Genomic DNA, 27,471 nt, shown 5'->3' on the forward strand with positions numbered 1-27,471 from the left:
GTCGTGCAGGGAGGGGCTGGGTGGGGAGGGAGGGGCTGGGTGGGGAGGGGCTGGGTGGGGAGGGGAGGGAGGGGCTGGGTGGGGAGGGGAGGGAGGGGCTGGGTGGGGAGGGGCTGGTCACCCCGTGGTGCCCTTATAAAACTCAACGTTTAACCTACTCACGCCGGCTTGTGCCCGCCCTCACAGTCGGGCATATTTGCAGAATACACCACGACGCCGTTGACCCTGGCCATTGACCGAGCAACCCAACGTTCCTACCAGCTCCCTCCGCAGGAATGTGTTTATTATTATAAGAGAAGGCAATTGTGATCGAGGATTGAACCCCGACCCACCACGTGCACAGCAGAGTGCGAGGCACTCCGCCCCCATCCCCAATGTAGATTTGGGCTGCCCTTCGCAGTGAGAGATTGAGCTGCAGTGTAACGTGGAGGGTGTCTGTTCCGCTATTGCAGCCGACCTGTCCCCTCCCCTCCTCGCGAGGATTCACGACGTTTGGAGGGGGGACAAGGCGGACCGGCTTCACTCGGTGCCGTGACTCGGGATTTTGTTTTGTTTGAAAGCCATTCTCACTGGGCTGCCGAGGGCTCGCGGCGCGTGCATTGGTGCGTGATTGAACACATGCACATTTTTTCTACGATTGTGTGTGTCCAATGGCAGATACCTGTGGCACATGTAGGGTTCGCAGATGTGCAACAGCCCGGCATCTGGGACTCAGGTTCTGTGGGTGGGTCTAAGGACACTGGCAAGGGCGTAGCGATGGCCTGTCAGTTTGGCAACTCACAGGGTGCCTGTGTGCTGGGCGACCCTGGCAATTTAATGGATGGCCACTATTAGATGTGTTAAGCATTTTGCCCGGTGTTTCCTCCTACTTCCTTGTTTTAAATTTGTTGTATAATTCTGTTGAATTACATTTTTACTTCATTTCCCGCATTTTTATTTTCAATATTTATTTCCCTGTCGCCTCACTCGTAGGATGGGTAATTTTGATGAGCCAACTAGGTTCGGCAGGCTCTGGAAGAAGAGTGACCAAATTATGTGGGGTGTATAAGGTACCACACTTGACTAAGGGGACACCAGGGGCTGTTCACCCTCGAGGTTCTCCGAACTCGTGAAGCGAGTAGCTATCAATCTGCAATTGATGGTGTGTATTTTGTGCAAAACTAGTTATTACTGGCCAATATTAATTAGATAATCTATCAAAATTGAGAGAGATACAAATATTTTTAACCGTTCGGACAGCTACAGTGCTGCTTGGAAGCGAATCATCAAATAATACATTGTTTAAATGCATGTGTAGTGATTTGTAGCATCACTACTGTGTCCACACGCACAAATGTGACGTCACTATATGGGGGAGCGTCACTACCACGCGGGTCTACACACACACATGACGTCATCCCAGCTGGAGGCGGAATGACGTCAGGGCCGGTTCTGGACTCGGGAGGCCACGGGGTGGTGTGAGGTCGTGGCACTCTCTGCGATCCCGGCTGGACACGTGACCAGATCCCAGTGGGGGCCGGGGGCCCAGGGGGCCCCTCGGGGGGCACGTGGACAGCAGGGGGCTTCGAGAGGGTTCTCGAAGAGCACAGAAGGGTGGTCACCACATCTACGCCTCTATATAAGGAACGAAACAGGTAGACTTCTCCACAAATCTGGCTGTCGCCTGATGAAGCTAGTTGTAATTACTGGTGAAACGTTGGACTCAGATTGTAAATGGTGTGGCTTGGCTCTCCAATACACCGGTGTGCTGTACCAGTGACGAATTGGCATGTTCTGTTTACGTGACAACCATTACTATTTGGCTGTGTCAGGTGGTGGCGGGTTTAACGACACATTTATATATTTATGCGATCTAACAAAAAAAACCCTCTATTATGGATTATATTGTCCTTGAAAGCCTACGTGTTAAACTTACTTGACTTATTTGATTACGCCATCTCTGCTGTTCTCTTTAATCGACATCTTATTTCGTCTGCACACTCTTCTGGATTCATCTAAATGAAATTTCAATTACGAAATGTGATATACTGAATGTAATTTACTCTTTCTGAGAGTAATTTATGACGAACCTGTAAATAAAAAGTACAATTATAAATCACCTTTATCGTAGCGTTATAATAGCGGTTTGAGTACCCTTTCTATAAAGAATAAAGTAAACGAAATGTTTCGATAAAAATTGGTTTTCCAAACTTTACATTTTCCTCACCTGTGCGAGTGAATAATAAAATATAAACACTCGGTTCTCCACTTATGTTTGTTGCAAATGTGCAATTGTTGTAGGAATGATTTAATTATTATAAGTATCGACTTACTGAATTCTGTATTGAGGTCAATAAAAAAAAGTATTTAGAAACCGGAAAGACAGGTCGGTGTTCACTAATTTTCTAAAATTATTGCTAATTTTCGGAAAAAATTAGGTTGCTTTTACCAACATGAATTTACACTAAGATGCAATAACTTACTGGATTCTGAATTGATGTTAATTTGAAAAAAAGTTACTATCATCAAAGTTTAACTGCACTAAGTTCAAATGAAAAGTAATTCTGCATCTTTATTTAAATTTCTATTCCATGTACAAAAATAAAAATAAACAATTGTCAGACAAATTAACTGAATAGATTATTATTATTCTGTAATGGCGTGCAAAACGAAAAGACAAAAACACGGGTGCAATTGGCTTTTATGAAAGCGGCGCTGGTATACTTTTGATTATTCTTGTAATCACAAACTATGCATGGAAATCCACGTAGCCTACCCAGCGTTAGGCACAGATCAAAACTATATGTATAATGTATTTCGGACAGTCATTCAAACTCTACTCCTCACCTAAAATACTCACCTAAATCACTTTTCAAAATACAAAATAATCATAAAGAACATAAACATTAAAACGATTGAATAACAATTAAATTGAAACAAAAGCGAGCCTCATTTTCACCACCTACAACCATGCTAATCAGTTATATCACTTTCACGAGAAGGCCAATAACATGACGAGGTTTATCTTAATTAGAACACAATATTTTCAGAGGTCATTGACAACAGCCCCACCTAGTGGCAATGTCACGAGCTGCCACAGGTCAAATTCAATCTGCTTCTCTCATAGCCACCGTGCCACGCTCGTGCCAGTGATGCGTGTGTGAGCGGTTAGTGCGCAGCGCTACGAACCCGGCGACCCGACACCAGTGACGATTATCTGAACTGGTCCTGGGCCTCCCCTAGGTCGACTCATCCTCATAGGAGTAGCTGGTGCGGTGTGAAGTAAACATTGCCACTAGGGGAGACAAAGGCGGTGGGGCGTGGTGTTGGCCACCCACCCCTCTTCATTTTCCACAGTGCCGGCTTTCATAGGTGCTGCTCGCAAACAGCACTTGCTCCAACAGTCTGTTTAATGCCATACGGGGGATCTTTGTCAATGTTGCGCTCCCCTGTCCAGCGGCCACTGCTGCTCCATTGTTGATCGCATCGGAGGGCAGCTCTCAGTTCGATTCTAAAGCGAGGTGGGGTTCATTGCACAACGGACACATCAATGAAGTTGTGATTCGCACACGTTATACCCTACTGTTGCTCATTTCTCATACCATTATAAATAAGGGGCGCCGCAGTGACGAGATGTCAACTACCTCGCCTGGTATACAGGAGGTCGTGGGTTTGATTCCGACCCTGACACTTGCCGAAAATTTTGAGTTTTGCATTTCTATCTCCCAGTGATCGAGTCCTGCGATTTTTCCTTCCACGTTTAAAATCAGTTTTTGGCTACTGATATAAATATCCACGTGACGATAAGCCACGTCGTTGAGCTATTATCTGTGGCCAGGTCCCTTCTGAACAAGAGCTATATAGCTCAATGGGCCTTACCTGGTAAAATAAAAAAGATGTTGATTTTTTTTGCCATACACGCAAAATAAACGTTTTCTCGCGTCGTTGTTGTACACAAACTGACCACCAGAGGGCCCCATTGCCCTAGGGGCTGATGGGGGGGGTGGGAGCGGTGGTATAGCAATTAGCGCGCTGCGCTATGAACATGGACTCCCGGGTTCGATTTCCGCTCACGACCAACACCAGTGACGATTATCTGAACCCTAGGTCGACTCAGTCTCAAACTGAGTACTTGGTGCGGTGTATAGTAAACATCGCCACGAGAGAAACAAAGGCGGACGGGCGTAATGCTGGCCACTCACCCCCTCGTATGCTGTGCCGGCCTTCATAGGTGTGGGGCCCGACGTCCACCCCACCGCCCTCGCTAGGCAGGTGGGGCTCGACGTCCGCCCGTTCCGCTCCCTCCTCAACCGCGTCGGTCGGCTCCCGCCGGGCCCCTGCCGACCGAGTGATAGGGCCCCCCGCGCTAGCGCCCTCTCTGAGGGACATACTCATGCTGCTGGCTCGTAGCCACACGGAGTTAAACCACACACCCGTGCACACTGCAGCTATCGCTAACACAGGGGCCGCGAACGCGCTCGCAACTGCGGGCGATTACATCTTAACTCGCGCACACGCTGCGGCTCCGCGTTCATTCTCGTCGCACTTTCCCCACACAGTCGCTCCACAAATAAATCACAGACACCACGCCTGTGCTCTGTGCTAACTTTTTTTTCTCGGCGCAAACCCCGCACTACCCGGGGGGAAATATTTTGCGAGAAGAGCCTAGCCTACTGCTGCCAAAGTCCAAAATACTCAAACTCCCTACAATGTACCTCGTAGCTGTACTCACGGCGTCACACGGACGCTGTGAGAGGCGGAGGGAGAGGACAAAAAAACCTTGCCGATCACTGCCTTGTGGCAGCACTCGCTGGCGTCACACGGATGCTGCGAGCAGCTCAAGGGGTCAGGGGAGGTCATGGCGCTGCGATCCCCTGATCTCATGATCTGCCCTTATTGCTTAATATTCCACCCCAGCCCCACCTGATGTCGTACAATGACTCGGTGAACCTTTCTGTGCCCATACAATATTAAGCCAACTCAGGGGCACCGCGAGGGTCGGCCAATCTCCTGGCACCGGGAAACCGTGGGACTTTCCTCCTAGAGACCCTTGAGATTAAAACCCGTTGTGGCAGGCAATCCCCCGCCAGGACACTACGTGTGTGCGCTGCCTGTGTGTGCTCAGTGTGTGGGCCAGGGGCGGGGGGGGGGGGTCGCGGTGCTTGCAGAGTTGCTTCGAGGCCTCGACACCACAAAACTGGTCAGCTGGCAAATGAACATGATGAAAAATAGGAATAGGTTTTTACCCTTTCTGGCAATAAATCAGAAGTTGTATTTAGATGCTCAAACACCAAATAGATATATTTTGCAAGGCATCAAGTTTGCATTAACCACACATACATGTGGTGAACATGCAAATAAACATGCTCTGATGATATATGCATTGTCTATGAAACTGATTGGCCTACACCAGAGACATCCTTCTTCATGGCCTTGTCTCACCACCAGTGTTAGACCAGGGAACAACGCCTAAAAGGCGAACAGTACAAAGACAATGCAAGTATGAGAGCACGTAGAGATCGATATTATAATATGTGTGGTTAATGCAGACTTAATTCCTTGCAAAAGGTATCTATTTCGTGTTTGAACATCTAACACAACTCCTGTTTTATTTCCAGAAAAGGGTAAAACATATTATTGTTTTTAATCATTTTTTAAACTGACAAAAAGGTCCCATAGATATGGCAAATGAACGTTAGCAACGTTGCATGCGAGTGCTCCCTAGATCACTGTTAGCTAGCTAACTAACTAGCTAACAGCGATGCCCGTTAGGTTAACGTCAGCTACGGCTGCAGTCAAAAATGACGCTAAAGAGCACTTGAGATCAAATGAAACTTTATTTCCATGCATGTCTCACTCTGGCACTCTTGGTGGGAGACAATGAACTTCATAAGCACACCAGTACAAGTGTAAGCATATACAACATGTTGGGACATATTTCTGCTTCGACGGGGGATATTATTCTTCACAGCACGGGAGACATTCATCAGTCTTTGCCACTACTGGGATCGCGTGTTCTACGTTATGACCCCTTCGAAAGGGCCGCGTGTGGTGGATTAAAGAGCCGCATGCGGCTCGGCAGACGCCGATTGGGCCACCCGCTGGCATCGGAGATCGGTGCCAGAAAGATGTGGCCACTGCTTGAGCGATAATACCAGGTAAACCCCACTGAGTTAGGTAGCTCTTTTTCAGAAGCGACCTGGCCACACGTAATAAAAACTCAACGCGACCACCACGGGAGAGAGAGAGACACACACACACTCCAAATATACACAAGGCATCGGTCAGGGTCGGGATCGAACCCACGACCTCCTGCATACCAGGCGAGAAGGATAACATCTCCTCGCCATCGGACGACCATTGAATACATCAAAAGTATTACAGTCCCGAGTTTATTTACTGCAGATCGAAAATTAATTGGGTCGGCCCACTCACGGTGGAGTTTACACCGGCCCAGCCACTAAGATCCTGCCCATACCGGCGATACTAACCCACTCATCTCCACTCACCTCCACTCACCCCACTCACCTCCGCTAACCTCCTCTCACCCCACACACCACCACTCATCCCACTTACCTCCACTCACCCCACTCACCCCCACTCCCCCTCTCACCTCCACACACAACCACTCACCCCAAAAACCCCACTCCCCTCCACTCACCCTACACACCACCACTCACCCCACACACAACCACTCCCCCCACCCACCCCATTCACCTCCACTTACCCCACTCACCTCCACTTACCCCACATACAGCCACTCACACCACACACCTCCAGTTTTACCATGTTAAATTAATTAAATACGTTTGGAGTCGGATGTTTGACCTGGCTCTGAAGGTTTATTTAATAAGAGATTAACTACTCAGTGGTGCAACGCAGCGCACAACGAGGCCGAGACAGTGGGTGTGTTCATGTCGATGTTATGCGGAGTGGTAGCGTAGTGCTTAGTGTGCTGCACTACGAGCCCGGTGACCCGAGTTCGATCACGGCCAACACTAGTTACGATTATTTATATTGGTCCTGGACCTCCCCTAGGTGGACTCAGCCTCAAATGAGGGATAATTGCGGTTATGGGGGTATTACATAATGCCTAGTCTCAAACGGTGTTAAACCAGAGGACGCCAAAAGGCGTACTTTTTTTTTTAACACCGTTCGAGAATAGGCTCCAAAGAAAGCTGTCTCTGGTGTGGACCAATCAGTTTCAAAGACAATGCATATATTATCAGAGTATTTTTTTTTTCTGACTACAAGTATTGTGGTTAATGCAGACATGATTCCTTGTAAAAGGTTTCAGTTTGGTGTTTTAACATCTTAACACCTGTTTTGTTGCTAGAAAAAAGGGGAAAACCTATTCTCATATTTTGGTACTGGCAAAGGAGGTCCCATGATATATAGCTCTTGTTCAGAACTGACCTGGCCACAAATCATCACTCAACGAAGTGGCTTATCGTCACGTGGATATTTATATCAGTAGCCAGAATACTCTAATCGCGTGATGCCGATTCTAAATATGGAAGGAAAACCCGGAGGACCGAATACAAATCCACCCGATCACGGGGAGATAGAAATTCGCCTTTATATAAGGAACGAAACAGGTGGACTTCTCCACAAATTTGGCTATCGCCTGATGAAGCAAGTTGTAATAACTGGCGAAACGTCGTACTCAGATTAATAAATAAAATTGTTGACTGAAACGTGCTTACGTATGATGACGTAAGCACGTTAGTGCGAGCCCTCCCGGAAGCCATAGAAAATGCATTGCAGCGCCCCCCGTTCGAAAAAAAACATCTTTGAATGTAAGTCTATGGGAACAATCTGGGCGATTCTCAGCCGGAGTGAAATTGCCCAAAAAGAGGCGGTACTCCACAGAACGTGACATGACGCTGATTGGACTATATCCAGAGGCACAGTGACGGCTAGCGTGACTCTGTGGTTGAATGACATTGGTGGTGCGTCGCCCAATCGCCCTAATGAAGAAACCGCCCCTGCACCATTGCCTTCTCTTATAATAATAAACACATTCCTGCGGAAGGAGCTGGTAGGAACGTTGGGTTGCTCGGTCAATGGCCAGAGTCAATGGCGGCGTGGTGTATTCCGCAAATATGCCCGACTGTGAGGGCGGGCACAAGCCGGCGTGAGTAGGTTAAACGTTGAGTTTTATAAGGGCACCACGGGGTGACCAGCCCCTCCTCACCCAGCCCCTCCCTCCCCTCCCCAACCAGCCCCTCACTCCCCTCGCCAGCCCCTCCCTGCACGACGGACACAATAATCCCCTGTGAGCCGGTGTAACCAGGAGGTTCCTACCAGTATAAAGCGCACCTGGAGCAAGCGGCAAAGTGCACAATTATACGTGTGGTTCATCGCAGCTAACACCGGCTACATTTAGGATTACAATAGTGGGAAAATACATTTTCCATTTACGACATGTTCTTTGACGCGACTTTTATTTTTCAGAACGCGTCCCATATTGTAAATCGTGGAATACCTGTGTGGTACATGGGCAGGTCACAATGAGGTCACGGGCAAGGTAAGTGTGGAGGTGTCATAGGCTGCTCCCTCAATCTCAGTTTTCACGGTAAGCCAATCGGAATGTGCACAGCTCCGACATGCCACGCCTACCACGTACTAGTGGAATTCCCATGTCTGAGAAAGAAAGGTAAGATTAAATTATGCTTAGTTTTTAAGAATCGTTATTCGTGTTTATGTTGAACTTTTTTCTCGTGTGTTGACCGTGTTGTGTGTGCGTATGTGGGGAGCGGTGGTGCCGCTGTTAGTGCCCTGCGCTCGAACCGAGTTTAGTTCCTTCTGACAACCTACACCGGTAACGATTATCGTAACCGTTCTTGGGACTCCCCTAGTCGACAGCCTCAAATGAGTAACTGGCGTTGTTTTAAACATCGCCAACGGGGAGACAAAGTGGGCTGGGCATGGTCCTGGTCACCCACCCCCTCGTGTGCCGTGCCGGCCTTCATAGGTGCTGCTACTCGCTAACAGCACTTGCCCCAACAGTCTGTTAAGACTATGCGGGTGATCGTTGATCTTTGCATGCATGTGTACGTGTACAGCTATTATGGCCGTTTCACTTTGCAGGTTCTGTTCATGTCCAGCATTTCATACACACGCGGCGCATTGGGCTCTGCGAATGAAATGCGCCACCTTTCAAATGTGTTTTTTGTTGTTATTAATAATCCAAACTTATCCACCCTGGTCAGTGGAAATCGGTGAACGTGGGGAGCGTAGACGAAGCTTGCATAGTTCAGTACAACAGTGGCGTCTCTGTTGACCATCACGTAGCCATGCAGCAGCAGCCGATAATAGCTGTTTACGCACGTTCACTAACGCAGAGCCATTGATGAGTTCCAGCGATTGTGAGAAGCGATTTGCATCAATGATTTTACACAACAGTAATCTGTACTCTTAGGTTTTTTCGGTAAAGTCACGTAGGTAAAAAATAAAATTAATAAGAGTAATAAAATAAATAAACATAAAATAATAAATCACGACGTTTCGGAGGCAACACAAGTCTCCGTCATCAGGTGGGACCGTCACAGCTAGATTTACTGTATCAAGCTTCAAATCTCGAACAGTAATCTGCATTGTTTTAGGTTATCCATTATAAAAGGCCGGCGTTCCGTTTGTCCGTCAACTAAATTAAAATATCATTTCAGAAGGCCTGAATCAAAAGTTATAGTGTGGACCTCCCCAACCTCAGATTTAGGGTAAAAAGTTGACCTCCCCGCCCCGAAAAAAAATGTGTTTTGTAAACTTTAATGCCTACACACCCATTAGTATCTGGACACATTTGGGGGTGGTGGGAGAAGAGGACATCAGTGGGGTGACGGGCGAGGCACGAAGCGCTGAGAAGGCCTCCGCAGGAGCGAGAATAAGGTGGCCGTACACCGCCGAAATTCTAGTTAAACAAATTGTTTATTACTCGTTGTTCGAGTATACGGTGCGTATCGTTCACACAAAGTAAAAAAATGACGCTGTGCTCCTAGGACAGTCCCCGACTTACGATCGGGGTTAGGTTCCCGAGGCTCGTAAGTAGGAACACCACAATGTACTGTATTTAAATGCTCATTTGGTCAGTGTTATAGAATGTGTTATTACGGCTAAACGAAAAAGGGAAGCGTAGTTAAACTCACAAATAATAATTATTGTACGTTTGCATGTAATAGGGTGATAAATGCTGTATAGTAAATTAAACATAAAATAAAGCCACATGATGCTGGTTCATAAACTTGGCGTTCGTAAGTCGAGGCCTGCCTGTACTTACAGCTTCTTGTGTGTTTGTAGGTCTGCAGGTTTAACGTGGAGAGCATTGGAAAAGTGGTTTACGCTCAGAACTACAATGCCAGCGAACTGAACTCGAGTCCACTCCCGACCAAAGCAAAGAGTGGTGAGTTGCCATTGGAGAGGCACGTGACAGTCACGTGCCTCTCCAATGGCAACTCAAACCAGGCCTGGTTTGACAAGAACGTTCGGGTGCATGGCCATGAAGAGAATCCTCTATTCATTTTGTTGTAAGCCACATTTGTTTTCGCCTGTCATTGTTCAAAGCAAGATTGTAGTGCACTCATTAATATCTCGTCCTTTTTTTTATTGAGACCCTGCATATAATTTGGTGGTTCATAGTCTTATTTGATGTCATTTCTAAAGCTGTGAATGTTTCGATATTTGTAATGCCTTTGTGATGATCACATTTTGGCGTTGTTCTGTGGTCTAATACCGGTGGTGAGACAAGGCTATAAAGGAGGCCGTCTCTAGTATAAGCCAATCATTTCAAAGAAAATGTATATAACATTAACAAACCAAGTTTAGTTTGACACGTAGGCTTTCGCTTCTAATTTTATTCATAATAAAGGTATTTATGGGTTAGATCGCAAAAGTATAAATGTGTCGGGAACCCACCACCACACAACAGCCAATCAGTAAGGTTTGTCACGTAAACAAAAACGTACCAATTCGTTGCTAGTTCAATACCACCGGTGTGTTGGAGAGTAAACCGACAACATTGACAACTTGAGTACCGTGACGTTTCGCTGGTAATTACATCCAGCATCATTCTCGATCAGGCTGGGCTGCTGTTGAAAAACCGGTCATTCTGCATCTTTTTTTCGCTTCCTCCATTTCTGGGTTCGGCGCTTATTCATTCTTGAAAATCTACAGATCATGAAAACTGGTCTCAGGTGCAACATTGTTCGTTTGGGTGTTGTAGTTTTCTCGGGTTTTTTTTTCCTTGTGAGTTTTATATGTTTCTGTTCCTTGTGCCGAGACACAGGTGGTACAATTCTAAAGCCCTGTTATCCTAAGTTTATCAATCCGGAATGCTCTATTTACCGGCATCTGTCATATAGACGGTGATAACAGAATCTTCCTTCACGTATCAGGGAAAAAATCCCAAGAGCCACGCCGGCATCTGGCTGCGAGCTGCTCCGAAAGATTGGTTGTTTGTGGAAGCTTCAGGACGCTGCTGAGTGGTGGCGGTGCTGGCGAAAGACTCGATGTCCGTGTGCTGTCCTTGTGCGATGTCCTTGTCCTGTAGTGTAACTTTATAAACTGTACTCCAATCTGCTTCTCCACAATCCACTTAGAATGCTCTATAACTGACTGGTGAGTACCTTTGTAAAACAGATTATTATTAATTTCATCATAGTTACATTGTAGGCTTAGCTTCTTTCATGTATTTGGAAAATGTGGTGAACCCTAAGTATAACTACTCTCAGATAACCGGCACATTTGATTAACCGGCACCCTCCGTTCCCCATGTATGCCGGATAACCGAGCTTGTACTGTATTTAAGTGAGATAATTACAGAATTACTATTCCATATATAACGGAATATTCATTCACGTATCCGTGAAAAAAATCCCAATAGCCACGCTGGCATCTTGCTGTGAGCTTCTATAAATTGGAATCGTCAGGATGCTGCCGAGTGGTAGCGGCGCTATCGGAAGACTCGATGTCCTTGTGCTGTAGCGTTACTCTGTATTCTGTACTCTAATCTGCTTCTCTACAGTCAACTTAGAATGATTATTATATATTCTTACATCATAGTTAAAACGTAGGTTTAGTTACTTTCTTGAAGAAAAGTTTCATGTACTTGTAAAATGAGGTGAACCATATAACCAGTCTCAGATAACCGGCGTATTTGATTAACCGGCACTCTGTATTCCCCATGGATGCCGGCTTTTACTGTATTTAAGTGAGATTTTTATGGAATTACTATGCCATATATATACAATGTATATGACATAACACATTGAATGTACACGTAAACACTTCACCCATTGCACACACTCATAGATACTTGTTTTGGTTCACGGGCCAAGGAGGTAGTAAGGAGAGGGGAGGTGTGATGATGTCACACGATACTGGTGAGTTAGAGCAGAGAGGTGGTGACGTCACGCTAGATAGGGGTGCGTTGATGAGAAGGGGCGGGTTATGACGTCACACGACATTGGTGAGGTCCAGGAGAGGAAGTGATGATACAACGTACATATTCGCCAACTATTCTACCGCCGATGTTTAGCAGGTTCCTGCTAGTCTACGTTATTGCAGGGGTACCAACGGTGTGAGTTCAACCCGTTGCTCACTGTGTGCGTGTGTGGTTTGTGCTCCTGTGCGTGTGTATGTGTGTGAGAGCATCTTTGATGCTGCATTAAGTGCTACTGAGTGTACAGGCATTAGTTGTCCAGACCCCAAGCAAAGTCACCGTCCAGTCTGGCGAGACCGCGTTCCTGAGCTGCCATTATACTTGCAACACGGTCGGTGTGACAGACACCGTGGTACGATGGTGGAGAGACTCTGGATCCGTGAGTAAGAAGGTGAGATCGATTGTGCATCAGGATGGCACGTTGGAGCAAGGCTTATGACACTAAACTATTACAACTATTTGTTTTCTATTTATGAGGTAAGGCCCACTTTATTAGTTGCTCTTTTTCAGAATCGACCTGGCAATCACAAATGATAGCTCATCAAAGTGGCTTATCACCATGTGGAAATGCATAGTAGCAAGCCAAATACTCTAAACGCATGTAATTTATAAATGTAGAGGGGAAAAGTGGACGGCACGGAGATAATTGTGTGCGACCACAGGAGAACAATGTCCAAATATACGAATAACCCAATTGGTAATGGATATCCATTGTAATGTATATGCATACATTAACTCCACCCCCCTCTGGCCTTCGCACGCTGATTGGCTCACAAGTGACGACATCACATTTCGGAGGATTTCTCCACAAATATGGTTGATGATGCGAGTTGTAATTACTGGCAAAACGTCATGCTCGAATTGTAAATGTTGTGGGTTTAATCTCCAATACACCGGTGTGCTGTACTAGTGTAGTGGGTTCCACGGAGACACACACTAGGACTTGGAGGCAACACGCTTATTACAACACCCTGACAGGGTAACTACATAAACGTACAGAATAACGACGTAAGTGGTAACTAACTTCCACGAGTGACTGAACCACAACGGGCAACTACATAACCGGGTCAGGTCAGTAACGTACTGCCTAACCCACGATGGCGAACGTGACGACCGAAGATCGAGGAGACGTAGCACGGCAGGTTGATTGCAGATGACAGCCTGGATCTGCTCTCGGGACATCCCTTTTATGCCTCAGAGTGTGGCCTGGCTCCACCCTCGGCCACGCCCCCTTCTAGATCCTGCTAGAAGGTTCCGGACCCAGTATCACGTGTCCCTCACGCCACCCCTTGGCCCCCCTCGCTACCCTGTCTCAGTCACGTGCCCTCTCGGGTTCACCCAGACTGTCATGACCTGAAGTACCCTCTCTCTGACCGTCACCAGAACCATGGCATACACCCCTGGTGCAAGAGAGAGGCTCTAACATACACAGTACCACTCTTCTCCAGTAGCTGCGCTAGACGCCGTAGTGACTCAATATACATCACTACACTAGTAACGAATTGGCATGTTTTTTTAAGATGAAAAACCTTCCTAATTAGCTGTGTCGGTTGGCGGCGGGTTTAGCGAAGCATTTATCATTTTTTTATCTAACCAAAAAACATCTATTATGAATTTCAAAAAACACATGCGACAGGGTTAAGATCGAACCCACGACCTACTGTATACCAGGCGAGGGAGATAACATCTCGCCCGCCACCGCGGCAAGATGTTAAGGCAGTTCAAGTCAGTTAAGGGAGTTAAGTGACTTGAAGAGCAGATGCAAAGGGGGAGAATGGCAGTTAGAGTTGTCAATGCTGGAGAGGAAGAGAGAGAGAAAGCAGCTGGGTTGTGAGAACTCTCCATGAACTTGTAGAATAACAATAGAAGTGTCACAGTGACAGGAGACACTACCTACCGATTGTTCCAAGTGTGGAACCGTATATATATTTATAAATTGTGTTACCCATTTGGGTTCAAACGTACACAATTGTCGGACTCTTCCCCTTACCGCTTCTTAAAATCAGAGAGTAAAACTCGCGCAACTTTATAACACCGCTGATCACATCAACTTCTCGCCAGCGACATTTCAGATTCTCAACGAGACACTAAATGCTGACTCAGTCGCTAACATCGACGCGACAGAGATCACCCGTAAAGCCTTATCATACTGTTGGGCAAGTGCTGCTAGCGAGTAACACCTATCAAGGCCAGAACAGTACACGAGGGGGTCGGTGGCCAGTGGCACGCTCGACCGCCTTTGTCTGCCGAGTGGCGATGTAAACACCACACGAGGTACTAATTTGAGGCTGAGTCCACCTAGGGGAGGTCCAGGACCAATTGACATAATCGTAACTGGCGTTGGCCGTGAGCGGGATTCGAACTCGGGTCACCGGGTTCGTAGTGCAGCACACTAAGCGCTACGCGACCACTCCGCATAACATCGACATGAACACACCCACACAGATATCTATCTACACACAAACATACTGATCAACCCTCCACATACGAAATCAGGAGACAAGTGGTGTGGTATTCCATTATCCGGTTGGCTATGTACCATCTTAAAGTTCAACATACATTCCTGTGTGGTCTCGGGTCCTAGTGACCCCACTCACAAATAGCAACGATTTTGATGATGCGAACATTGTGAATGTTTACATTTTAAAAATATTTAATTATTTTCAACAAATCTCAAGTGTTAGTTGTAAAGTAGTGGACAATAAAAGCAACCTTCATGTCGACGATACTCTCATCATGTCACAGACCCGGAAATTTCAATCCCAGCCATTTTAACCCCAGTGAGGACATGCGGGGTAGCATCAGGATACCAGCCAAACGCAACTGAATCGGTGGTCATGCCCCGATCTCCCAACTTTCCCAAACCCCAAGAGGATTTGTTACCCTTTAAGTCGTGCCCAACTCACGTCAAATACCTGGGTGTGATGATTCCTTCCTCTTTAACGTTGCTTTACTGGACAACCGCCCCCTCCCCTACTCCAAAAGACTGTTACCTCACTGCTGCAAACCTTTAATATCACTGCTAGGAAGGCTACCCTGGCGAATTGAAAAGACCATGAACCCCCCTCATGGAAGCAGTGGCATAACACGTTACTCGCCCTCACTGAAACAGAACATTCAAGCCACAAAGCTTAAGGGGCCGTCCATAAATGACGTCACGCACCTCGGGGGGGGGGGGGTAGACATTTGTAACGATGTGTGACGAGTGGGGGGGGGTGAGAATTGTGACGTCACATCAAAATGCGCAACCTTAAATAAATATAGTATTGTTATATCAACACGAATTTTGATTAATTTTCATTATTAACTATTTGATTATGTAAATTAACTAAGGTCACCTTTTATTTATTCCATGAAGGAGCATTTTGCTTCTCCATGGGAGAATGGAGAAGCATTCATTTTGAATATTTTTTTAATGATTGTTATTAAACATTTGTATTCTAATGATTCTACCAGGGCTTTTCATTCTGTGGAATAAATATATGATTGTTATAATTGTACTCTCCATTTTGCTTCGTTCTACTACAAAGTTCAAGTTTTTTTATAGTTATAATTACTTTTAATATTTTATAATTATAACATAATTTCAATTTAATATTCTGAACATCGGCATTTTTAGTTAGACGTTGCATATTTTCAAGTGAATTGTATGCTAAATTTAAGCTTTCCAACGCCTCCTTTTTAATACGTGTTTTCTCCTACAATATCAGAGTGCAGCGCCACATTAAATACGCACTACAATGACAATAGTTTAAAGCGATTTGAAGCATGTTTTATTTTAAAAATGGAAATATGGTTTTGGGGGCGGCAGAGCTTTGTGACGTCATATTTGATGGGGGGGTCTGTCTTTTTGTGACGCTGTGTGAAGAGGGGCGGGGGTCAAAAATCGTAAAAAATCGCGTGACGTCATTTATGGACGGCCCCTAAGGGCAGGGAGCGAGAGTTCGAAGCCAGAGTCCCCGTGCCTGCTGAGCCTCGCGTGAGGTGCACATAAAGAGAGGTCCGGGGGAGGATGCGGGCGTGTTAATCACTTCCCTGCGGAACTTGTACTGACGTTAAACTCACCTGACGCGTGTAGCTTATTTTGTTGTGGTGGATTTTGTTACGTCTGCTCCCCTCCCCCACTCCTTTTCCCTTTATTTTGTTCCTCTTCCCCTTGCCTTCCACCCCCCATATAAAAACTCTCCGCTTCCCGCTCGCGGTCCCTGTGTGAGCGGAGCAGAGAGCCTCTCCCCCTCCCAGAACCCAGGAGCACTGAGTTTGGGCTGCGGTCCGCAACATTTTTGTACCCCCAACACTTTGTAACGGTTCGTGCCTTGTACCGAGCTTTTGTCAAATGATATTTTACTAAATGTAATCTCCATTTACCACTATGCAAGTAACCAGGGTTAACAGTTAACCACAGTTGGTCGATCGGTACACATCACGTGGGCACTGCCACCGCATCCAGCAGTGGATAAGGGCCGTGCAATTCGCGTGACGAACACCGTTTCTCGCGCTGCCTCAGGTGCTGGGGAACGACGGCTCGATTCGGCGCTACAACCCAAGGGCCGAGTGGCATGGCAGCACTGAGAGCTGCAAGGCGTCCATCACAATAGCCAGCGTCGAAACGTCGGATGCCGGCTCGTACAAGTGCGATGTGCTACTGCTGCCCATGTATGACGAAGGTCAAAGCTCGCTGCAACTTTGGGTGTCGAATCGCCCAGGTAAGTTGGACATGGAATTTAAAACGATTGGCCGTACCCTAGGGACAGTCCTGCTAAAGGGTCCGCACCTCCAATTAATTAGCAGAGTTGGCTACGTACGGTGTGAAAGAAGTTCGACATACGTATATGTATGCGCTTGAGGAAACTCTGGGTAGCCCAACTGGAAAGTTGATTTGGCCTACTCTTCCACGCCGATCAGACATCTTCAGAATAATTATGAATTACCCCACATTTTATCCCACCACATGTGACATGGTCAGTGACCAAAATCTAAATGATGTATTACAGATTTAAACACACTACTTTACTTTGACTTTGTAAACATAATCGCTAACCAGAGTATGCAGGTGGTACAATTACATCACGCTTTTTATGTTTTATTGATATATCTCCATAAAAGTTTATACTTTATGGACTTAAGGATGCCGTCCAGATAAATAGTGTATGTAGGCTTACTGTTAAACGGTAAAATACTGTTCTTGTAACCAGAACAATGAGTGGTGTGTTTACAAGACCAGAACCCCAGGTGCATCACTTCCATTCCAGACAGAGACACGTTGAAAAGCATGACAAGTACACTCTTTGTCATAATCTGCCTTCCAAATACGACTCGGAGGGGCAAGTCAGACCCACAGACTCGAGCGAGAAGGCAGCAGCAGCCACACGATGTGTGCGTGTATGTTGAACTTGATATATTCTCTGCTGGTTGATTAGCCATACTTCACGCTGGTTAATGCACTGGCTTTCACTCATGGCCACCACTGACACCAGTGGCCCTTGACAAAGCACGTGGGGCTGCTGCTTTTCATCACGAGATCGGCGAGTTAAAACAACCACACGGAGCTGCCACTCAGCAGCTTTGCTCTGCATCCCCCTCGCCACTCAGCGTCAAACACTACCTGTGCTATGTGCATGGCCTTCAGGATGAGCTCGTGGAAATATTTGGAACTTCTTTCGCACCACCGTACGTAACCAAACATGCCAATAATCTCCGAGGTGCGGGGGAAGGACAATAACACTAAACACAACAAGACCCGTACCCATATGTGTATGTTGAACTTCATTTGCACCACCGAACATGACCAACCGTACTAATCTCTGAGGTGCGGGGAAGGACAACAAACGTAAACACCAAAAGCAGTTCTAAAATAATTTGTATTTTGTATTTGCAGTAAAAATGCCATACACTAGAACAAGGTTGTTTGTCAAAAATGTGCACGATTGCGAAATGTAAAACAATTCGCACATTGATTTTACATTTAGACTTAATTCATTGAGTTGAATTGTGAATCTAATCAAATATCTAATCCAATTGTATATTTGTACAGCCCCTTCACTCGAGGCCCTCGCTTACAACGCACACCCATACCGTCTGGTAGGCTCCGTTGAGGGTCACTGGGGCACCGGGGTGGCGAGATGTTATCTATCTCCCTTGCCACTCCATGTGTGGTCAGGGCTCTTCTGAAAATAGCTCAGTGGGCTTTACCTATAAAAAAAACTGTTAAGTTTAGTCTATGGGACGGTATGGATCTCTATGCATCTGTAAATTTCACGTGATAAGCCTGTGGGGGCCGTTGGCCCCCGGGGTCCCTCCCGCCTGCATCCCCTATTCGTTCACGTTACCCCACCTCCCTATTACCCGCTACGGTTTCGCCGGCATTCGAACGCGACACCCCTACTATTTACAGCCTCGCGCCGCGCTCCCACGCTGCGAACATACGTGCGCACATCATCATCAATCAAACGCCGTGCTCGCAGTATAGCCCTGTGCGGCACGTTACCAATGCGCATCCGTATCCGACACGTAACGAACGTATGCGCACTTCCACACACACAGCTCTGCACGGCACTCACTCAACACTGACCACTCGCGTTAGGATCGCGCACCTGTATTATACACGTCGTGAACGTGCGCGCACACACATACAGCTCCACACGCGATACCCACTCTTGCGCCGCTCTGCACCGCGCTGGCCGCTCACGTTACGATCGCGCACCTGGGGTACGCCGATTTCGCACGACGAGAGCTTACGCATACACCGTACCACACGCGTTCACACTTATAACACGGGATCACACGAGCACACGCAAGCGGGGCACGCGCCGACACAACGACTCAAGTTGCCACCGCCGTGCGCGCGAGATAAACCGTACCACAATGCGCAGCCGATTACGCGCTCGAGCCGCGGGGCTGGGGGTCAGGAACTCACCACCGCGCCGCACTTTACGCACGTAACGAGCACACGCAAGCGGGGCACACGCTGACACAACGACTCAAGTTGCCGCCGCCGTGTGCGCAAGATAAACCGTACAACAATGCGCAGCCGATTACGCGCTCGAGCACACGCAAGCTCGCACAAAGCTAACAGCTTCACTGCGCACCGCGGTTTCGCACACGCGCGTGCACGTCAACACAAGTATCGTGCAAGGACGATTCTCCTCTCACACGGCTGCGTAGGCACGCCAACACACAAAAGTGCTCTCCCCGGGCGTTAGCACACACACCTCCGTACCCGCACCATCGTACAGAGACCACGGCCTTTACGCATACAACGACCACACACCCGCGAATGCAGTGCACGCTATTACCACGTTCAAAAACACCCAACAACACGGTTTTGTTACTACGCTCGAGATTTTATTAACCCTTGTTAACTCACCGAGCCACCCGTGTGTGTGTACGAGCCAGCAAGGCGCTTCCAACCCACTCTCTAGTGGCGTCCAGCCCTATTCTATGCTGCGCTCTCTGTTACACCGCTTTCCTACTCGTCCTTACCCTGAAGTAACCTTCTCCTACGGATCCTACTCTCCGCTCTGAGGTGTTGTAAGGCGCGTAATACGATACCGTCTGTAGTCCTAGGTGACCTTGCGGCGCTCAGGTCGTCCTGCAGACGATCCTGCGGCTCGCCCGATGACTCCCTCGTCGTTGACCCCATGTCACTACTCCAGAAGAAGAGAGTTCCCTACTGCCCCTGCGTTTTCTTTTAAACTATCCACATCAAAGGCTAGGCGCCCCCGTCCCGACCGCCTTGGTCTCTCGACCAATCCTGAGCCTAGGATTTCCCGCCCTTTTGCGATCCCGCCGGCCTTTGACCTTTTGGCTAAGCAGCAGCCCCGGGTCCTGATCCTAGCTATCTGCCTTGCTGACCCGTGTTTGTGTTTGTATGTGTTTCTAACTGCGGGGCTCTCTGAGCTCGCCGTGGTCGTGCGATCTCAAATCCGCCCACGGCGCCGCAGTGTTACTTAGCCTGGGAAGGGTCCTGTCCAATTCCCTGGCCCTGAGAAACCGTGGGGTAACCCCCCGAGGGGGCCCTCGGGTGAAAACTCAGGGTAGGTGACCCGACCACAAGGCCCTACGTGGGTGCGGGTGCGTGCTTATGTGGGGGGGGGTGATGGGGGGCAGTGCAGTGAGCCCGGGGCTCCGTGGGGCCCATATACTGCGCGAGGCCCCCGGGCACGGGGGGTGGGGGGACCCCGGGGTTTCGGGGTACTTTGGACGGCGGGGCTCCCCCCCTCGGGGGCTGCTCGCCACGGCTTCAGTCGGCGGATGTTGACCACCATCTCCCGGCCCCTCTCTCTTCCCTGAATCAGCACCGTCCATGGTGAGATCTGCCGTCTCACAATCCAGGGTCCTCGCCAGTAGGTGGTCAGCTTCCCCACCTGTCCGGCACCGACGCGGGGAGTGTACAGCCACACCTCGGAGCCCGCAGTGTAGAAGGGGGGCTCCATACGGGTTCGCGCGCCCTGCTCTTGCCGCTGGTGTGCGGCCTCTCCGTGCGGGTAGGCTCGGCCCCTGGCCCCTCGCAGGGTCTCCAGCAAGTGCTCCACGGGGTGGCTCCCTTCCTCCCGTTGCGGCGGAGGGACACCGAACAGCAGATCTGCGGGCAGGCGAGACTCGCGACCAAACATCATTAGGAACGGGGTCTGTCCTGTAGATGTGTGAACGGCGGTGGTGTAGGCGAACAGGGCATAGGGGAGGTGTTCGTCCCAGTCCTGTTGATTCGCGGCCGCCATGCGTTTAAGCTTCCCGGCCAGAGTCTGGTTCATCCTCTCTACCATCCCGTTCGCCTGGGGGTGATACGCCGTGGTTCGGTCCTTCTGGATCCCGAACTCTCGGCACAGCGCCTGGAATAGTTCGGCCTCGAATTCACTACCCTGGTCGGTAATGACTCGTTCGGGGATCCCGCACTTAAGTACGTAGTTTTCCACGAAGGCCCGGGCAACTATGAGGGCTGTTTTATCCGGGATAGCCACCGCCACGGGGTAGCGGGTGAAGTACTCCACCGCTACGAGAATATATCGGTTGCCCCGGTGGGATCGTGGGAAGGGCCCCTGCAGGTCGATTCCGACCCACTGATTCGTCCGACTGACTCGGAACGGCCTCAGGGGTACCTTGTACCTCGCCGGCTTTTGCCCACACTGCTGACAGGCCCGGCAGCCCTGCACCCAGGCGGCCACATCTTGCGCCAATTTAGGCCAGAGATACTGGCGACGCAGAGTCTCCCGGGTGCGCCGTTCCCCATCATGGCCCCCGAGCGGGTGGTCGTGTACCAGTCGTAGTAGTTGGGGTCGCACATGGGCGGGAACGCAGATGCACCCCGGCTGCCCAGCGTCGGCCAGTTCCCTCACCACCCCGTTTTCTACACACAACCGGGCATACAAACCGCTCCAGGGCCCTGGTAGTGCATCCTTCTTCTCTCGCAGTGCCGTCTCCACCGCCGCCAGATCCGGATCTCGCTGCTGGGTCTGTCTCAGCTGCTCGTCGTTTAGGCCCGGGAAGGCGCAGCCGACGTCCTCCTGGATCCGTCCGATCGGGTCCGCGGGTCCCGCGCTAGCCGGGCGGTCGACGGGATCCTCAGTGCCACCTGTGAGGATCTCTGTGGCGCACACTGCACTCTCTCTCGCTGGGGGGGGGTCAGTGGCCGCGGCCTCTCGGGGGTCCGTTGCCTGCCGGCAGCGTCCCCCCGTGAAACACGGGCAGGCCTCCTCCGCCCTCGTCTCGGCGTACACCGTGGGTCGCCTCGACAAGGCGTCCGCGTTTGCATGCGTCCGGCCAGCCTGATACTCGATTTGCAGGTTGTACTCCTGCAACTGCGCCAACCACCGGGCCATCTGCCCCCGCGGCTCCTTGAATGTAAGAAGAAACTGCAGAGCATAATGGTCAGTGCGTACGCGACATCTCCTGCCGTACAAATACGGCCGGAACTGTTTGCATGCGAAAATCACGGCGTACAACTCTTGGCGGGTCACGCAATAGTTCAGCTCGGCCCCACTCAAGGTCCGGCTGGCGTACGCGATGACTCGTTCCGTCCCATCCTGTACCTGTGACAACACCGCGCCCAGCCCGCTGCTGCAGGCGTCGGTGTCCAAAATAAAATCGGCGGTAAAATCGGGGAAAGCGAGGGTGGGGGCGTGGGTGAGGTGGTCTTTGAGAGTGGTGAAGGCCGTCTGGCAGGCCCCCGTCCACTGATAGGGGTGCTTAGGGGAGGTGAGTTGGGTGAGGGGGCGTGCAATCTCGCTGAATCCCTTTACAAATCGACGATAATAGGTGGCGAGCCCCAAAAATGATCTGATCTCCGTCAGATTCCTTGGCCGTGGCCACTCCACTACGGCGCGTACCTTCTCCGGATCGGTGTGCACGCCTGCCTCGCTGACGCGATGCCCGAGGTACCCCACCTCGCGTTGTGCGATGTAACACTTACGTGGCTTGAGCTTGAGATGAGCCGCTCGCAGTCGCTGGAACACCTCTCGAAGCCTGGACCAATGCTCAGACAAAGATCTACTGAACACTATCACATCGTCCAAGTAAATCAGGCACTGTTCCCACTGCAAGCCCCGCATCACCAACTCCATCAACCGCTGGAACGTCGCGGGCGCGTTAGTGAGTCCGAACGGCAACACTCGAAACTCAAACAGGCCCATCGGGGTGGTGAATGCTGTTTTTGGCCGATCCTCCTCCGTCATCTCCACCTGCCAGTAACCGGACGCCAGATCGAGGGTGGAAAAATACCGCGCTCCTGCGAGACTGTCGAAGGTGTCGTCGATGCAGGGTATGGGGAAGGCATCGCCGAGCGTGACTGCATTTAGTTTACGGTAATCGACGCAGAACCGACTTGACCCATCCTTTTTCGTTACTAGTACCACCGGGGCTGACCAGGGGCTCGCCGAGGGCTGAATTATGTTATCGCGAAGCATGTCCCCAACTGCCTCTTTGATTTGGGCGCGTTCGGGTGCGCCCACTCGGTACGCAGGGAGTTTGATGGGTCGGGCTGCACCGGTGTCAATTTGGTGCTTAACAAGATCGGTCCGACCCACGTTCGAGTCGTGTTCACTGAATACGTCGGCATACTCCCGCAGTAACTCGCGCAGCCGATCGGCCTCTCCCTTAGGTAAATCCGCCCATGGTACATGTAACGCGTCGAGCAGGGGAACGACCTCGGCTCGGGGAGTCGGGCCGACTCGCCAGGCCAGGTCCTGGTCACCCTCAGGACGCCCGGGGTCCTCAGCCCAGAGTGCGAACACCGATTCGTTAGAGTGGCGTGCGTGCAGGGGGTGTACGGTGGCTATCGGGGTGCGCCGTCGCAGTATCGCTGGGGTATTGTGGGGGTTAAACATCCGCATAAACAATCGGTCCCCATCTGCGTTTACCAATGTGGCGGATCCCACTATCCCATACCGTTTTGCCAACTCCGGGTGAGGAGTTAGCATTACCTCTCCTGATGGTCGGAGCGCGGGGTCGGTGGGGGATGTTGCCACCGGCACCAGCATCTCGGTGAGCGGGCCGATGGTGACTGCCGTCGCCAGGATAGCGGCCACAAGTGCGAAGCGGGGGCGCGTCGGTTCTCGTCCCAAGAACGGTATCCGCTCGCCGTTGCTCTCCATGGTGGCGCATCGCTGGCGGGGTTGCACGTTGAGTCCCAGCCGTTCTAAGAGGTCAGTACCTGCGATACACTCGTGACACAACGCACTCGACACGTAGAACTCCTGGGTGCACACCTGACTGCCTATGCGGACCTCTAGGGTGGCTCTCCCCAGCAGCCCCATTCCGGCTCCGCTCGCCGTGTGCAGCGCGCGGTCCGGTGCCTGCAGGTGACGCACGTCGACCCCGATCGCGCTGCAGTGCGCTGCGCTCACGAGCGAGGCCACCGCCCCCGTGTCCAGCAGGATTCGGGTACGCACTCCGTTTACCTCCCCTTCCACCAGCGACGTGGCCCCCGTGATCCCCGCCACCAGCTCCCGCAGCCAGTCGCCAGGAGTCACCGTTTCCGTGGGCGTTGTTGCTGGAACCTGTGTGGAGATCACTCGCTCGCCATTATCACTACAGCTTGTTCGTGTCGGGGCTACGTCGATTTCACCCCCCGGTGGTCCCCTCTCTAGGGGGGCCTTAGTGTTTGACCTTAGCTCTTGTCTAGCTCGGGCGACCTGAGGACAGTCCCTCCTGAGGTGCCCTCGCCGATCGCAAACATAACACGTCCGGGGAGGGGTGGCGGCTCCGTAGTGGGTCCCCTGCCCGCTCCCTCTCCCTGTACGCAGTTGTTCCAACTCGGACTCTAATTGGGATACCTTCCCGGCCAGCCCCCCATCTCAGACTGGATGGTCTTCACATTTTTATTTGCTTCCTCGCGTATATCTCCTATGCCGGTCTGTAGCCCGGCTACCCAACCCGGGGTCGTCTCGCTGGGTCTCTGTGGCTCTCTTTCCCGGCCCCTTACCGTCCTCGCGAGCTCCTGTTCTTCCTCCTCGTCTTCCGAGTGCAGGCTCGCAATGGCGCGCTCTCGTCCCAGCCCCCGGAGCTGCGCGCGTTCGCTGTGAATTCTTTCACACTTACGTGCGCGCTCGACAAGGGTGTTAAAGGGAAGACGTGGGCAGCTCATGTCTGGCTGCCACCACGCCGTGCGAGACAGGTACCGCTGGATTTTCTCGGCGGCCAGTTCCTCAATAACATCAGTTGCGTACCCTGGGCGTGCGATCTTTGTTAACTCGCGCACATCCTCGGCGTAATCACGTAGATCTTCGCCAGGTTGGCGACGGCGCGCCTCTAAGGCCGATTTTGCTTCCTCCTCGTCACGCGTGCCAAAACGCTGATCGAGTTGGCGCATCAGCTCCTCTTGCTGTGTCTGTGCGCTCGCGGGTAACGCTTCTACAAAATCGGCTGCCCGTCCATCAAGATTCATATTAAGTTGACATACTGCCTGCGCGTCCGTCCATCCATTAATTTCCTTGGCCCCTAAGAGATTGCGGGCGAATGCCTTCCACGAAGGGGCCCCCCGGCCGGTAAATATTAGTCTTATTTTAGCGTGAGGTAACGCGGGGGTCCGTACCGCTTCTGACACCAATTTGTGGGGGCCGTTGGCCCCCGGGGTCCCTCCCGCCTGCATCCCCTATTCGTTTACGTTACCCCACCTCCCTATTACCCGCTACGGTTTCGCCGGCATTCGAACGCGACACCCCTACTATTTACAGCCTCGCGCCGCGCTCCCACGCTGCGAACATACGTGCGCACATCATCATCAATCAAACGCCGTGCTCGCAGTATAGCCCTGTGCGGCACGTTACCAATGCGCATCCGTATCCGACACGTAACGAACGTATGCGCACTCCCACACACACAGCTCTGCACGGCACTCACTCAACACTGACCACTCGCGTTAGGATCGCGCACCTGTATTATACACGTCGTGAACGTGCGCGCACACACATACAGCTCCACACGCGATACCCACTCTTGCGCCGCTCTGCACCGCGCTGGCCGCTCACGTTACGATCGCGCACCTGGGGTACGCCGATTTCGCACGACGAGAGCTTACGCATACACCGTACCACACGCGTTCACACTTATAACACGGGATCACACGAGCACACGCAAGCGGGGCACGCGCCGACACAACGACTCAAGTTGCCACCGCCGTGCACGCGAGATAAACCGTACCACAATGCGCAGCCGATTACGCGCTCGAGCCGCGGGGCTGGGGGTCAGGAACTCACCACCGCGCCGCACTTTACGCACGTAACGAGCACACGCAAGCGGGGCACACGCCGACACAACGACTCAAGTTGCCGCCGCCGTGCGCGCAAGATAAACCGTACAACAATGCGCAGCCGATTACGCGCTCGAGCACACGCAAGCTCGCACAAAGCTAACAGCTTCACTGCGCACCGCGGTTTCGCACACGCGCGTGCACGTCAACACAAGTATCGTGCAAGGACGATTCTCCTCTCACACGGCTGCGTAGGCACGCCAACACACAAAAGTGCTCTCCCCGGGCGTTAGCACACACACCTCCGTACCCGCACCATCGTACAGAGACCACGGCCTTTACGCATACAACGACCACACACCCGCGAATGCAGTGCACGCTAATACCACGTTCAAAAACACCCAACAACACGGTTTTGTTACTACGCTCGAGATTTTATTAACCCTTGTTAACTCACCGAGCCACCCGTGTGTGTACGAGCCAGCAAGGCGCTTCCAACCCACTCTCCAGTGGCGTGCAGCCCTATTCTATGCTGCGCTCTCTGTTACACCGCTTTCCTACTCGTCCTTACCCTGAACTAACCTTCTCCTACGGATCCTACTCTCCGCTCTGAGGTGTTGTAAGGCGCGTAATACGATACCGTCTGTAGTCCTAGGTGACCTTGCGGCGCTCAGGTCGTCCTGCAGACGATCCTGCGGCTCGCCCGATGACTCCCTCGTCGTTGACCCCGTGTCACTACTCCAGAAGAAGAGAGTTCCCTACTGCCCCTGCGTTTTCTTTTAAACTATCCACATCAAAGGCTAGGCGCCCCCGTCCCGACCGCCTTGGTCTCTCGACCAATCCTGAGCCTAGGATTTCCCGCCCTTTTGCGATCCCGCCGGCCTTTGACCTTTTGGCTAAGCAGCAGCCCCGGGTCCTGATCCTAGCTATCTGCCTTGCTGACCCGTGTTTGTGTTTGTATGCGTTTCTAACTGCGGGGCTCTCTGAGCTCGCCGTGGTCGTGCGATCTCAAATCCGCCCACGGCGCCGCAGTGTTACTTAGCCTGGGAAGGGTCCTGTCCAATTCCCTGGCCCTGAGAAACCGTGGGGTAACCCCCCGAGGGGGCCCTCGGGTGAAAACTCAGGGTAGGTGACCCGACCACAAGGCCCTACGTGGGTGCGGGTGCGTGCTTAGGTGGGGGGGGTGATGGGGGGCAGTGCAGTGGTGGAAGCCGGGCGGCTCCCTGGCTCGGCAGAGCGGCCCCGTCGTTGTGGCACCACAAGCCACTCAGTTGAGCTGTCATTTGTGGCCAGGCCGCTTCTGAAAGAGAGTTACATAGCTCAGTAGACTTTACCTGGCAAAATAATATAAAAAATTGTTTCAATGTGG

At 50.9% G+C, this 27,471-nt stretch overlaps 2 protein-coding genes across 3 annotated transcripts in view; one reads left to right on the top strand and one right to left on the bottom strand.

Moving 5' to 3' along the window:
- The first annotated feature begins 8,575 nt into the window (after positions 1 to 8,575).
- The window catches only part of LOC133359986 (myelin protein P0-like), a 34,977-nt gene continuing 16,081 nt past the window's right edge, over positions 8,576 to 27,471 (top strand). Inside the window, exons 1-5 of one of the 2 annotated variants that reach the window (XM_061578555.1) lie at positions 8,576 to 8,638; positions 10,279 to 10,366; positions 10,424 to 10,505; positions 12,649 to 12,809; positions 16,926 to 17,124. In XM_061578555.1, the coding sequence (XP_061434539.1) occupies positions 10,427 to 10,505; positions 12,649 to 12,809; positions 16,926 to 17,124 (439 nt within the window). In that variant the 5' untranslated portion in view covers positions 8,576 to 8,638; positions 10,279 to 10,366; positions 10,424 to 10,426. Of the gene's footprint in view, positions 8,639 to 9,475; positions 9,871 to 10,278; positions 10,367 to 10,423; positions 10,506 to 12,648; positions 12,810 to 16,925; positions 17,125 to 27,471 lie in introns of those variants that run through there. The other variant, XM_061578557.1, reaches the window with a different exon arrangement.
- Positions 24,035 to 27,471, bottom strand: part of LOC133359978 (butyrophilin-like protein 2) — a 155,288-nt gene continuing 151,851 nt past the window's right edge. The window contains exon 5 of the mRNA XM_061578547.1: positions 24,035 to 27,402. Within this exon, the coding sequence (XP_061434531.1) occupies positions 27,251 to 27,402 (152 nt within the window). The 3' untranslated portion in view covers positions 24,035 to 27,250. The remainder of the gene's footprint in view (positions 27,403 to 27,471) is intronic.

The sequence above is a fragment of the Lethenteron reissneri genome, chromosome 66, assembly GCF_015708825.2.
Source record: "Lethenteron reissneri isolate LAM-NWPU_2019-01 chromosome 66, ASM1570882v1, whole genome shotgun sequence".
NCBI classification, from domain to species: Eukaryota; Metazoa; Chordata; class Hyperoartia; order Petromyzontiformes; family Petromyzontidae; genus Lethenteron; species Lethenteron reissneri.